Here is a 12642-nt window from a genome sequence, read left to right as displayed (position 1 = left end):
AGGTCACAAGGGAATCAACATGTGCAACTGCTCCGCTGGACCGCTTGCAGTTCAATTCCACCGCCATTGACGAGGCAGTCTTGGTGAGACTTGAGCTCAAGATTGTGGACAACAAGCTGTTACCCTTGAGCCTGAAGATTAGCAAATATTGGAAGCTTGCGCTCCCAGAGGTTCTCAGGTGCAAACACCCTGATTGCTGCACAGACCACCTGAGCAGAGGTCCCAACCCTGGGGTGAGACAACCACAAACTGCAAGCATGGCTTTACCCAAGGACCTGGTCGGGGAACGGATCTCTGAGCTCATCATTGACGATCAGGCTCATGAGAGCCACTCGCTGCAGTATCGAAATTCAAGGACTTGATGCCATAGGAGGTTTCAAATTTGACCTTTTGGCACAACATGGTGAGGCAACCCAAACCACCATCTGTTGCATATTCACAACTACTTGTCTGCCATTCTTCAGAAGTGATTGCCATTGCAATATGGAGCGGGTGTTTTTTTTTTCGTCTCCATCAGTTCCCTTTCCAGACCTTGCCTTTGCCTGCTCCGATCTCTTACTGTGTTACGGTCGGGCCTGGAGCTAGGGAAAGAGCTAGGGGAACAGTAGTCCACATTTGTCAAAGGGAATTGTGCAAGGCAGAGATACCCAGGAGGAACAAGTGACCGACGATCTTGTATGCGCTGTGAAGTGCTTGGCCAGAGCACAGTGCTGGATAGGGGCCAACGCAGGGGCTTAAGGTGTTGTAGTGCAAGGTTCAGGGATGTAATGTATGATAATCCCTTCTTGGGAAGGAAAGAAGAGAAGACTTGAAGGGACATAAAACGACATCTGTAGGGCCTGTCTTAAATACTATTTAGACATGTGCTGTTTGAAATACCAAGAAGTATTGGAATGATGTAGATAAATGTTGAGAGAGACTGGGAGATGTTGGGATGTGCCAGGTAATGGTGACTGATATTAAGATGGTATTGCCAAGTGTTGGAACGATAACAATCTGTGTCGGGATTGATGTTGATCCGTAACATATTGGGCCTGTTTCCAGGTCATGAGCAATCCAGTCAGCCCCCTTGTCTTCTCATCATGAATTGAGCAATCTCTTAACATTTTGATGCTCAAAAGGTTGCGGACGATAGTACCATGGCACGCTGCGAGACCCAACGGTGGTCTTGGGAGCATGTCAGACAGCTTCCCCACTCGCTTCCCTGGAGAATCTTCAGGCGAATAATCGGTTGGTTGTACGGATGTCACACATTACACCAAAGTTGTTGTGATGTTATATCCGGGTATGTTTTGGAACAAATACACACAGCCAAAAGTTGATCTGTTTGCTGATCACATCATTGTACACTTACTGCCATTCACCCCAATTTATCAGGTATGTTTGCCTCTCGCCCAAACCTCCCAAAGGTTCCTGCACAAGATTCTGCTGTAACAAGAGGCATTTATTCACATTGTACAATGTGTATTCACTGAGCCGTCCCTCTGTATATGAAGGAAAACGGTGCTAACAGGGCTATTCACAAGGCAACAAGTATCACCAACCAGGGTGGACTGACCAGAAGGCTGATGCAACTTCAGGAAGATTCTGCCAGCCTTGTTGACAAGGTGGAGTTGTTCAGAGGCCTTGTGAAAACTTGAGTGGTCCAAGATTCTACAAACTGTCAGAGAGAATGCACAAGGTGAGTATCATCAGCTTCAAGCTTGTGAAAACTTCATGAATTCATACTGCATCCCTATGCTAGGTCTTTATCGATGTCAATAATGATGATATTGTGGCAATTTGGGCTGCTATGAGTCTTAAAAGAATACACCAGGTGAGTGAGCTCAGGAAGCAAGATGGAACACCGCTGAGCGGCTGAAAAATACACAAAATGTGTTATATACCTCAAGAGAGCATTTTGACTTGTCCACGAGCTCAAGGAAAGGCGTGGCTGCCCACAGTGCTCACACCAATGTCAATATTTCGATCGCAAAAATCAGACAAACATTCCAACCAGATTTGACCAGACCACTGCAGGTACTTCCAGGCACTGATGGGTGGCAAGCCTTGTAAATCGCTAATAAACTATCACATTGCACCTTGAAGCTGACTTCATAGGATGCGGCATTGGACTTCTGGAAAGTAATCTTCCTATTGAATTGGCTCTGAATTGGGTGACAGATGCAGGGACTTTGCACCCAAAAGGCGGGATATGATACCTCCAGCCAAGAGTTTTGTTTGGACTGTAGATGCAAGATCTGTGGTCCAGAGGTATCTTCAAGCTTGGACAGGCCGGTAAGTCTACTTGAACGGCTAACAAGCTGTTCTGTTCACATACAAACCTTACTGTACCCTACAGGGTCTTGTCAGACAAGAAATATACATATTCACTTTGAGAAGAAGCGGATGGAACTTCAATGATGGTCCTTTCCCTTACTGCAGAGAGCAGCTGTCTGGAGCACTCCAGGTTTGCCTATCGAGTTGACTATTCTGTAATCCATGGAAGTGAGCGGACTGCAGCACCCAACAGGCACGCCCACTTATACATTGTTATCAGGCCTGCATAGGGTTTGACATCTTCAAAAATGTGATTTTTATACCGCCATACTCTGTTTCCTGATACTAACACTGCCATTGTGCTATCAGGGTGACAATAAAAGCGTGGATAATTGGGAAAGTATTCAGGTTGAACATTGGGAAAGTATTCAGGTTGAACATTGGGATGCCCAGAAGAATGCTTTCAACACTGGCCTGCACTACGGCTTATGCAGGAGGGAAACGAACAGGGGCTATCAGCTCTTCCTATTATTGCTGAAGCTTGATGAGACAGCAGTCAGGATCTGAATGGTTGAATGGTTCCCCTCTGTCAACTTGCGAACCTATATCTATGGAGAATCTCTTGCTTTGCAACACAACAAGCAAGCCAATCTTGACAATAGCATCAAACGATACTTGTCTAAATCCGCATGCTGTTACCATTACCGAAGCGATAGCTCAATCGTTAGAGACATTGTGCCAGATATAGCAAACCTATCGAGATGTGACCAAGGAGGTACCATGGGCCGGTCTGTTTTTGCATGGCAGCTGTTTTGAAGACCAGCTGCCAAGGAAAACCTCCTCACCAATGCATGTCAAGAATACATGCCAGTCATCCATTGACATGCAGCAAAAGGGTGGACCCAAGATCAGGGCTAATCCAATTTGGTCACCTTGTCACCGCAACCATGTATATATCAATACTGTCTTCAGTCAATCTCACCCATCATCCTGCAATTCAGCCTCCATCTTTTCTCAACTGTAAAGACACTTTCATGGCACAGGGTCTGCAGGGACCAAGACTTGCTGGCAATTGTGAAAGATCTTTGCAAACTTGCCAGCCATATGTGTGAGATCAGGATGGCCATTGCCAAGGGCTATAAGGCACTATTGGGACCAAGCTTGTCATTGCGGCTGGGTTCAAGGTTCAGGCTTCCCGTATCACAAAGGTGGTACTCAAGCTTAGGAGCAGTCTGTTTAGGAGATCCAAATCCAACAAGCGAACAGTGAATTGTGGAAGAAAGGAGACAGTGAGCAGGATCTGAGTTTCAAGAAATGCTGCGCAGATGCTGTAACGATATGCAGGTACATTTGAGACGCGCGCGCTGCCCCCTCTTGGCAAGATAGCAGAGTTCTCTCCTCTCATGTACTAGATAGCACACCTTGTAGCATCATTACCACTATCAGCCCTGTGTGCTGTCTAGTGCTCTGCCTCCCTGGCGAGAGACTGAGGTCATAGCGACTCCGCTGGAGTTGTCCGAGGAGCATATCATATTGTATTACTTTCCATTATCCTGTAGTATATAGTTCTTCATCTGCTATCACATCTAAATACCCTAGTCCTACATTCTGAAATATTCCCAAATATCCGCGCAAGGGACTTAGCAGCGTTTGGGAAAAGACACTGCTTAATCAGATGCACCTGTAGTAAATACTGCATACACACACACATGGCACGGGTTTCACTCCTGCAGAGGTCCATTTGTATGCAACAAACACTATCAGAATCTTGCCCTTCTTATTGCACTGACTGATGTGGACATAGAGTTGGTCAGGGCACAATTTGACCTTGCCATAGAAAGTAGTCTCATGCTGTTGTCAGATCACTACATCTTGGAACTCAGAATAGATTTTGCCAAGGAATCTCACAGAGATCCAAAGCAGCCATGTCACATGCCGCCAAGAGGCTGTAGCGAATATGGACGAGTTGTCCCAAAGGCTGCCGGGCTTCACGGATGGGTGGCGGTGCTCTGTCCTTGAAGTGCTGGAAACAGGTCCAGGAACAGCTCTGGAGAACTTGTCTCAAGTCCAGCAACCTAAAGCCTCAGCCTTGGGTAGATTGTTGTTTTCTAGTAGACTGCAACTCTACTCAAGCGTCACATGCAAGCCTGCCGTTACTGTTTCACCTTTCTCCCTGCCTTGACCCCCTTTACCCCTCGACCCCCTCGAGCAGAAAGGAACGGAATTGTCCGGCTTGACTGGGGGCAGCAAAGGTACTCCTTTATGCTATTGCCCTCTCATGCCCTTTGAGAGTGGTATATAAACCTGGACGATGAGCATCGGTCTCCCAACCCATTCCCTTCTGTTGAACTTGAAAATCCTGCTATATCTAGTTGATATACACATACACTCTACATCAAACCCAACACTACACACATTTTGAAGACATGTCATCAGCTTACAACTTCACCTTTGACGGAACAGTTGATCTCAACACTTACCATACAGAGTGGCAAGCCAAGTTGAAGCAGCTTGAAGAGGAACTGGAGCTTCTCAAGAAGTTTGAAGGTGTACCCACTGCTGGAGACTGGGGTTCACGCTTTGACTCTGTCATCAGCCAAGGAACTGAAGGAGCAAACACAGGAGGACTTTTCAAGAATGTCCATCCCAACAAGGAGTTCCGTGATGAAGGTGCTGCAGCTGATGATGCATTTGAGAACTTCCACTCCTCTGTCGAGAAGGATCCTATTCTTGCTTCCCTTGTCCAACGCATGACTTTTGTCAACCCTGCCATCGACCCACATGAGCAGCGGTTTGTGCAAAGATGGCAGACTATCTACAAGGAGTCTGGGGCTACTTTGGCAGAGGACAAGCGGGCTCAGCTGTTAAGTCTGGACAAGCACTTGACAGAGCTCCGCACCCAATACTCTCAAAACATCAACAATGGGCAAAGAGATTGGCTGGTCTCTGTTGATGACCTTGAGGGTATGCCAGAGGACTTCATGAAGTCCCATCCAGCCAATGAGGAAGGCCATGTCAAATTGACCACCCGATATGCCGATGTCTTCCCGGTGCTGATGTACTGCAAGAGCGATGAAACAAGACGCAAGACACAGTATGAGTACCGTGCAAGGTGTCCAGAGAACATCAAGATCTTGCAGGAGATCATTGAAGGATCACAGGCTTATGCACAAATCCTGGGTTACCCCAACTATGCAGCACTCTCTCTTGAGGGCCGCCTTGCACTGAAGGGCCTTGACAAGGTCAACAAATTCATTGACAATATTGTGGCCATCTCCAAAGATCGAGCTGATCAAGAGAAACAAGCACGTGCTCAGGTCTATGGAACCAAAGATCTCATGACATGGCAAGCAAGCTTTGCCAAAGAGATCCTCTCACGCCGCCTCTTCTCTGGATTTGACAGCGGCCAGCTCAGACCATACCTGCGGGTTGGAAACGTCCTGCCTCAGATCGCCTTGCTGATTCAGGAGCTCTTTGGAGTACGGTTCCAACACCAACCAGATGTGAAGTCTTGGACAGAGACTGGAGTTGAATGTTATGATGTGTATGATGATGATGATGGAAGATTGATGGGAAGACTCTACACAGATGTGAGTACAGCAAAAGCAAAATTCAAGCCTGTTCTCTATCCTGATACTGTTATACCAATACAAAATTCAGCTTCACCCACGGGACAACAAGTACAGCCATGCATGTGTTTCTACCATAAGGAAGGCATACAACAGAAGCAACCTGCCTGAAGTTGTTTTGTTGGCCAATGTTCCGCAGGGAGATGATGCCTTACTGACCTATGGAGAGGTCTCCACCCTCTATCATGAGTGAGCATTTGTGCAATCAGTTTCATCCTCTGTGTGCTGACCTTCTGTGATTGTGCTGCAGGTATGGTCATGTGATTCATGGGCTATGTGCTACACAGAGTGTGTATGGGAACCTCAACAACCTGACCGTGGAAACAGACTTTGTTGAAGCACCAGTAAGAACCTGCCAGATGAACGTCAATATGATAAAGTCTGTGTTGCTCAGCACAGTCAATATTGCAGTCTCAATTCCTTGAACGGCACATGCTGGAACCTGAAGTTCTCAAGCGTCTGGCAATCAACAAGGACGGTCAAGTCATACCTGATGACCTGATCAAGAAGCTTCAAGATTCTCAACAACTTGGAGACGGCATGCAGACAATGACACAGATGACTTTTGCTCGAGCGTAAGCCAGGTGATTTTGCCAAACAAAGACGGAAATCGTATGACTGACTGCCAATCTACACAGCGCTGTGATGTTCTTCAGCAAGGCTATGGTTGATGGGAAGTATCCTGGCTCACTTCTTGAAGATTGGAAGGATCTTTTGGAAGAACATGACATTTTTGGTTACACTGAAGGAGACTGTTTTCCGGCCACGTTTGGTCACCTTGCCTCGACTGGGTATGGTCCCAAGGTAAGTCACCTCAAAAATAGGATCAGAAATTGTAGTGCTGATGAGACGTTTGTTATACAGTACTATGGCTACATGCATGCCCAAGCCATCTGTGATGAGTTTTTTGAAGCCTTCAGAGCTGCTCCTGGCGGCTTGTTGGACAAGGAGATGAGCCGTCGATACAGGCGTACCATTCTTGAACCTGGCAGTACCAAAGATGCCACAGAGATGGTCACAGAGTTCCTTGGACGGCCCTTCACACTTGATGCATTCAAAGCTCGAATCTCCAGGAAGTTGGATCTCAGCGCGCTTTGAGGTGGTCTCATTTCTCATTTGCGTATGATTTGCTTGATCAATGCTTGGTAGATGAACAATTCTGTACCAGTGGTGTGTTGTAACAGTAGCCTTGAAATGCCACCCCTTATTTATCGCTCAAAACCTGGATTGAGCCCAGGCAGGTGTTTGTGGGTCGACTGGGACGACTGGCGCTTCCCGCATCGGCAAATCAGCTAACCCCTCCCTCGTAAGCCTTGACATCCGCCAACATCTCCAAACATCAAGCCTAAGCGAAGAAAGGTTCTGGAAATCAGGGGATTCGTATGTAGTCACCGAGATAAACTTCATCGAGGCCCTATGACGACCCGACTCCCAAGGAAGGGCTTCTTCCATGCACTCGAGTGGTCTATCGCGCCGCTTCTCGATTTGAACCGATCTACCTACCCGTCCACACCCACGGAACCATATCACACCTGGATTATGACAACATCTCACTCTCCCAGGCACGTATGACCTAATTTCAATCCAGCATCCAAATACGCGCCTTCTCCTCTAGTCACGGGGCAAAGTCCTAATTGAGATGCAGGTGTTGAGGGGTCGCAGTTGCGTGAGTCAATGACCGATGTAGCCAATCCCATCGAAGTTAGCACTGTACTCGAACTTAGGACCATCAACCCCGGAATCCTTGCCGAGAAGTATAGTAACGTTTAGTCACAAGTCGCCTCGAAACGAAGCTTAATTAGGCGAGCAGAGAGCCGATGACAAGCCTCAATTACGCCAAGAAACCAAGCCCGAGTTTCACGTTGATGCTTAATCGAGTGAAATCGCATTTCATACAATCCGATTGAGCTTATGGCGCACATTCCTTCATTGCGTCGCCTCGATCCTCGCCTTCAACCTCGCCTCCAATTTCCGAATCATCTCGCCGACGTCTTCCGTCTTGCCATCCGCGACACCGCCTCCAACGCCACCACTCGCCGTCATCGGCCGTCTTTCCGGAAGGTGCAGATTCTCGTAGTATACGGCTTTGCGTGTATGTGCTGCGCGCCATAAGCGCAAGAGGCGTACGGTCTCGGCGAGCTCTTCAGGAGCTTCACGAGCGAGTCGAGGGCGAAGGTTGGCTGCGCGGACGGCGGCTATCCAGGCGACTTGGTGGGTTGGGAGGTAATCATCCGAGTAAGGAACACCGGTGAAAGCAGGAGCGGTTGACGATGTAGACTCAGGACTTTGTGATGTATCCCGACGCCACGGAAGGATCCATGACGCGAGCCAAGACGACCACGACGTTGTTCTTCCGTCCACCTCCATACCGGTTCGGGTCGCCGTCGGAACTTCTGCGACGGTGTGCTTGGGAATAGCCAAGAAAGCGTCCAACGTCCTGATCAACAATGAATGGTCCCCCGAGACACCATCAAAGTCGTCGATTCCCCATCCATGGAAACCCTGCGCGTGTGACATCCATACATCCTTCTTGATCCGGCCTTCGCGGACCGTGTCGAAAAAGATCTTGAAGGCGGCTTTAAGTGAGACGTTGGCGGTGCGAAGCGTCGTGGTTATTTCTTCGGCTGTCAGAGACTCTGTTTCGAGCTCAGCGATCGCACGGTAGAAAGGTACCGCCAAGCGTTCCATGTCGTAGAAGATCGACGCATTGAGGCGTTCAGCGTCCCAAGCATCCGGGTAGTCTTCTCGGATGTGTCGCATGTTGGAGTAGACGATCCCGTCTTGACTGTTCGCATCAACATTGAGTAGAGTCATACTCCAGAGGCCTGGAGGTATCGAGTCAGCAACCTAATCATGTTCCTCCCAACGACTTGATCACTTACATCCTCCAGAAGTCTTCAACCCGTACCTCTCCCTCAGCACTTCCAGAGGTCGATTGATCGCTTCCGGCATCTCCAGCATCCGCTCGTCTTGCGCCAACGAGACGACGGGTATCGTTCCCCATCGGTATAGGTGTGCGAGATAGGCAAGGCAGGCGAGGAAGCCGAGACAAGACGATGACGAGACCGAGTTGTCCTCGGGGGCCAACGACTCTTTCAAACGCTGCATGATGGTATCAAGAATCACAACTCGTTCCAACTCTTCTGCCAACCACTGTCGGTTCAGATCGATCCTGATTCGTAGTTCGGATTCGGCCCGAGTGGGATGCAGCCCATCTCGAGAATCGACGAAGCGGCCGCTGGCAGCAAGGGATAGAGCGAGGTCGTGATATGCTTGCCACCAAGAGCACGATGATGTTGGACTTTCGGCGGAGTCGATAGCGGCGCAAGTGGGGCCAGAGGAATAGGAGGAAGTCAACGATGACGAAGACGAGGCTTGTGGTCGAGCGGGTTGAGGTGGCCAGCTTCCTCCACCTTCGTTCTCTACAAGAGCGTCCCACTGGGCAGCGAGCGAGCGGAAGTCACCGTCCTGTGATGATTGCAGCGAAGAAAGCTTGAGCTCTGAAGCCGTCAATGTTGTAGATCGAATGGGGTTTGCAGGGGAAGCCATCGTTGTGTAATCGAGACCTCTACCGTTGTCGCTGTTTAGCAGATCCGCTGGATTTCTTTGGTACCCGCCCGTGTGATACGAAAGTAGGTGGGCGATCGTGTTTGAAGTTGCCTTCGTTGGCGAATGGGACTGGTATTATATGGTATCTGCCGTGGTATGCGTGTTTGTGGTGTGCGTGGGAGTAGATGTGATGGACAAAGGGGACGTGAGTGAGTCCATGCCTTTCTGTTGTCTATTTATCATATTTCCCCAGAGTCGGGCATTGTTGAACGCACACGAGGGGGCGACAGAGAAAATCACGTGCCTCGTCGGGAATGACGGTCGAACCGAAACCCAGACTCTGGCATAGAATGCGCGGAACCCTTGAAAATTGATATTTCGATAACGAATGGAAAAAGACATGTACCCAAGAGACAGAAAAGAGTATTGAATGAAATTGAAGCGAGACTGGTCGTGGTTGATTGTGCAGCGCAAAGCGCGGTGGTATGGCAGGCGAGGCGTGATTGTTGTTTTGGTATTGCTCTAGGGCGAGCAGGGCGGACGTAGGAAGGAGAAGATCCGGATCTACTCCTTGGGGTTGTAGACGTCGGACCTCTTGACACCACCGGCACCCTTCTGGACGCTGCGAGAAGAAAAGGCGGACAGTCAGTATTACTATGCGGCTGTTTGGGTTCGGACCGGCACTCACTTGGCGTTGGCCCATGCCTTGAGACGAATGGCCGAGACCGAGATGAATCCGGTAGTCTCGCTGGGCTCGAACCCGCCCATCTCGTCCATCGACGAGAACTTTTCGTCGTACAACCCCTCGTCGGACGACCTTCCCTCGACGACGCAGTTGCCCTTGTAGAGCTTGAGCTTGACCTGTCCGTTGACGGTCCTCTGACTGGCAGGGATGGCGGCGGTCAAGAATTCACGCTCGGGGGAGAAAAAGTAACCGTTGTAGAGGATCCTGGAGAGCTCGATGGTGATGAACTGATCACGGAGCGCACGGACGTTCCTGTCCAAGGTCATTCCCTCGAGGTCCATGTGGGCAACCCTCAAGATGGTCGCACCGGGGGATTCGTAACAACCCCTCGACTTGACGCCGATGAATCGGTTCTCGACAATGTCGACCCTACCGATTCCGTGCTTCCTGGCGAGCGCGTTGAGCTGCAAAAAGATCTCGACGGCGTCGGTGTAGACGGCTCCGGTGCCGGGGACGGTGACCTTGGTGGGCAGACCTCGCTTGAACTCGACAACGATCTGCTCGGGCTCGTTGGGGGCGTGTTCAGGGGAAGCGGTCAACTTCCACATGTCGGCGGGAGGGGTGGTGTTGGGGTCCTCGAGGATACCGGCCTCGTAAGAGATGTGGAACAGGTTCTCGTCGGTCGACCACGGCTTGGCGGCGGTCTGGACGACGGGAACACCGTGCTGAGCGGCATACTCGAGGAGGGCCGATCGACCGGGGAATCGGTCGTAGAACTCTGCGATACGACACCCGTTACCCCGTTAGCCAAGTGTAATGACCTGGATTCTGCAACACCCGTCTCGTTAAACTTACCAGGCAACCTCCAGGGAGCAATGACCTTGATGGTCGGCTTCAACCCGTAAAAGGCGAGCTCGAACCTGACCTGATCGTTACCCTTTCCGGTGCATCCGTGCGAAACGTAGCTGTAAATCGAGACGCAAAACACATGAGATCAGCTTTCGCCCATGCCAGAGACATCACCAGGTTCGACCCCGGTCCCAAACTCTCACTCACTCGCAAGCTTCCCTCTCGGCAACCTCGATCATGCCTCGGGCAATGACCGGTCGAGCGAGCGAGGTACCGAGGAGGTAGACTCCCTCATAGATGGCGTTGCACTGGACGGCGGCTGCGGCGGGGTGAAGATATAGTATAGAGGAGATTGTAGAGAGCGAGGGAAAATAGAAATTCGATGCAAGAAGGGGAAAGAGAAAAGACGTTCATGAGCTTCATCTTTCGCTACCGGTTGACGTTATCGCTATCACTCGGGCGACTCACGGTAGATCAACTCCTCGACAAACTCCCTCTTCAAGTCCTCCAAGAAGAACTTTTTGGCACCAATCTTCAGAGCCTTTTCCCTGGCGGCCTCAAAGTCCTCTTCCTGACCGACGTCGGCCATGAAAGCGTAGACCTCGTATCCCTGCTCGATGAGCCAGACGAGGATGCACGAGGTGTCTATCGGGTTGACATGGGTCGAGGGAGTGATGATGGCGATAAGCTCAATACGATACGTCGTTCGGGGTAAGTTTAGAGCTACTGCACTTACCCAGACCACCCGAGTAGGCGAGGAGGACACGACCCTTCTTGTCTCCGGTGACGACGGTGGTAGCGACGGTGGACATGATTGCGTGGTTTTGTGTAGGCGCGTGTGTTTCGGTATGTAGTATAACAGAGAGCTACGTGTAATGCAACGTGCTATTGAGTCTTATTTGAAAGTGTCTATATGGGCAGAGAAGTTCGAGGTAGAGAGGCTAGAGATGATGGAGAAACTTTTCTGAATTTCTGATCAAAAGACTGAAAGTTCAAGTGTGGTGGAATGGGCGGCGGCAGCAGCAGCAACCGTGACTCGGTGCAGAACCCTCGACGCGCCCGAAAAGTCGTCCATTCCCCCCAATCAGTCAACAGAAGAGCGAAGTCGTCGGGAGGGGGAGGGAGACCCCGCACTCGGTCGAGAGGGTCAGAGATAAGGAAGTCACCGGGATGCAGTGGGGGCGGATATGGTCACCACCAAGACTTGCACACTCACATGCCTTGCAAGAATATGGCATGTGGGGGCAGACAACGACGAAAGCAAAGAGCTAAAAGTCGGAAATTTTTCTGACCATCGGACTTTCCCCCCTCCGCGCAAATCTTTTCGGGTTCGGGTGAAACAAACGACGATCATCGCAGACAGCCGCCATCGATGTACATCTTAGAACCGACTCCAATGATCGGTACATGCTCGGACGAGACTGAGGACACCATGTGATTATGGAACATCAGCTTAGAATGCCATCCGTCGCTGAAGACCATAAAAAAACAGAGTCAAAGTCCTCCATCTTGCATCTTGAACGGGACGCTACTACCTGCTGCCTCGGCGTTCATGCCTTCGACCTTGCGCGCGCGCGAAGAGCAAAGAGACGGGCAGAACGATGGTTCGAAAGCGGACGATCGCGAGATACATTGTGCTAACTTTTACTGCATTTGCCGATCGGTACAAGA

At 50.1% G+C, this 12642-nt stretch overlaps 3 protein-coding genes across 3 annotated transcripts; 1 reads left to right on the top strand and 2 right to left on the bottom strand.

Moving 5' to 3' along the window:
* Positions 1-4685: 4685 nt before the first annotated feature.
* On the top strand, positions 4686-6986 carry HD553DRAFT_344477 (uncharacterized protein; the record flags this gene model as incomplete). Its single annotated transcript, XM_046182989.1, has 6 exons — positions 4686-5849; positions 5920-6077; positions 6139-6232; positions 6300-6463; positions 6527-6692; positions 6753-6986. The coding sequence occupies 6 exons, from the start codon at positions 4686-4688 to the stop codon at positions 6984-6986; spliced, it is 1980 nt and encodes a 659-aa protein (XP_046034587.1).
* An 828-nt stretch (positions 6987-7814) lies between these two features.
* On the bottom strand, positions 7815-9437 carry HD553DRAFT_325693 (uncharacterized protein; the record flags this gene model as incomplete). Its single annotated transcript, XM_046181635.1, has 2 exons — positions 7815-8713; positions 8771-9437. 2 exons carry the CDS (start codon positions 9435-9437, stop codon positions 7815-7817), a joined length of 1566 nt encoding a protein of 521 aa, XP_046034586.1.
* A 360-nt stretch (positions 9438-9797) lies between these two features.
* Positions 9798-11978, bottom strand: HD553DRAFT_316193 (argininosuccinate synthase). Its single transcript, XM_046180588.1, has 6 exons — positions 11708-11978; positions 11440-11616; positions 11179-11290; positions 10978-11087; positions 10126-10900; positions 9798-10059 (listed from the first exon to the last, which is right to left on the bottom strand). The coding sequence occupies exons 1-6, from the start codon at positions 11781-11783 to the stop codon at positions 10002-10004; spliced, it is 1308 nt and encodes a 435-aa protein (XP_046034585.1). The 5' UTR covers positions 11784-11978; the 3' UTR covers positions 9798-10001.
* Between the last annotated feature and the right edge of the window lie 664 nt (positions 11979-12642).

This window comes from Filobasidium floriforme, assembly GCF_021052385.1.
Source record: "Filobasidium floriforme strain CBS 6241 chromosome Unknown HD553scaffold_19, whole genome shotgun sequence".
In the NCBI taxonomy this organism is placed as follows: Eukaryota; Fungi; Basidiomycota; class Tremellomycetes; order Filobasidiales; family Filobasidiaceae; genus Filobasidium; species Filobasidium floriforme.
The sequence above is the reverse complement of the archived record's forward strand: the minus strand, read 5'-3'. Positions and strand labels throughout refer to the sequence as shown.

Excerpts from the sequence above, each read along its gene's own strand:
- HD553DRAFT_316193 (XM_046180588.1), bottom strand. The coding sequence starts at position 11,783 with ATGTCCACCGTCGCTACCACCGTCGTCACCGGAGACAAGAAGGGTCGT. Across the intron at positions 11,617-11,707 it reads CGCCTACTCGGGTGGTCTGG|ACACCTCGTGCATCCTCGTC; the intron begins GTAAGTGCAGTA and ends TCAACCCGATAG. Across the intron at positions 10,060-10,125 it reads AAGGCATGGGCCAACGCCAA|CGTCCAGAAGGGTGCCGGTG; the intron begins GTGAGTGCCGGT and ends TTCTTCTCGCAG.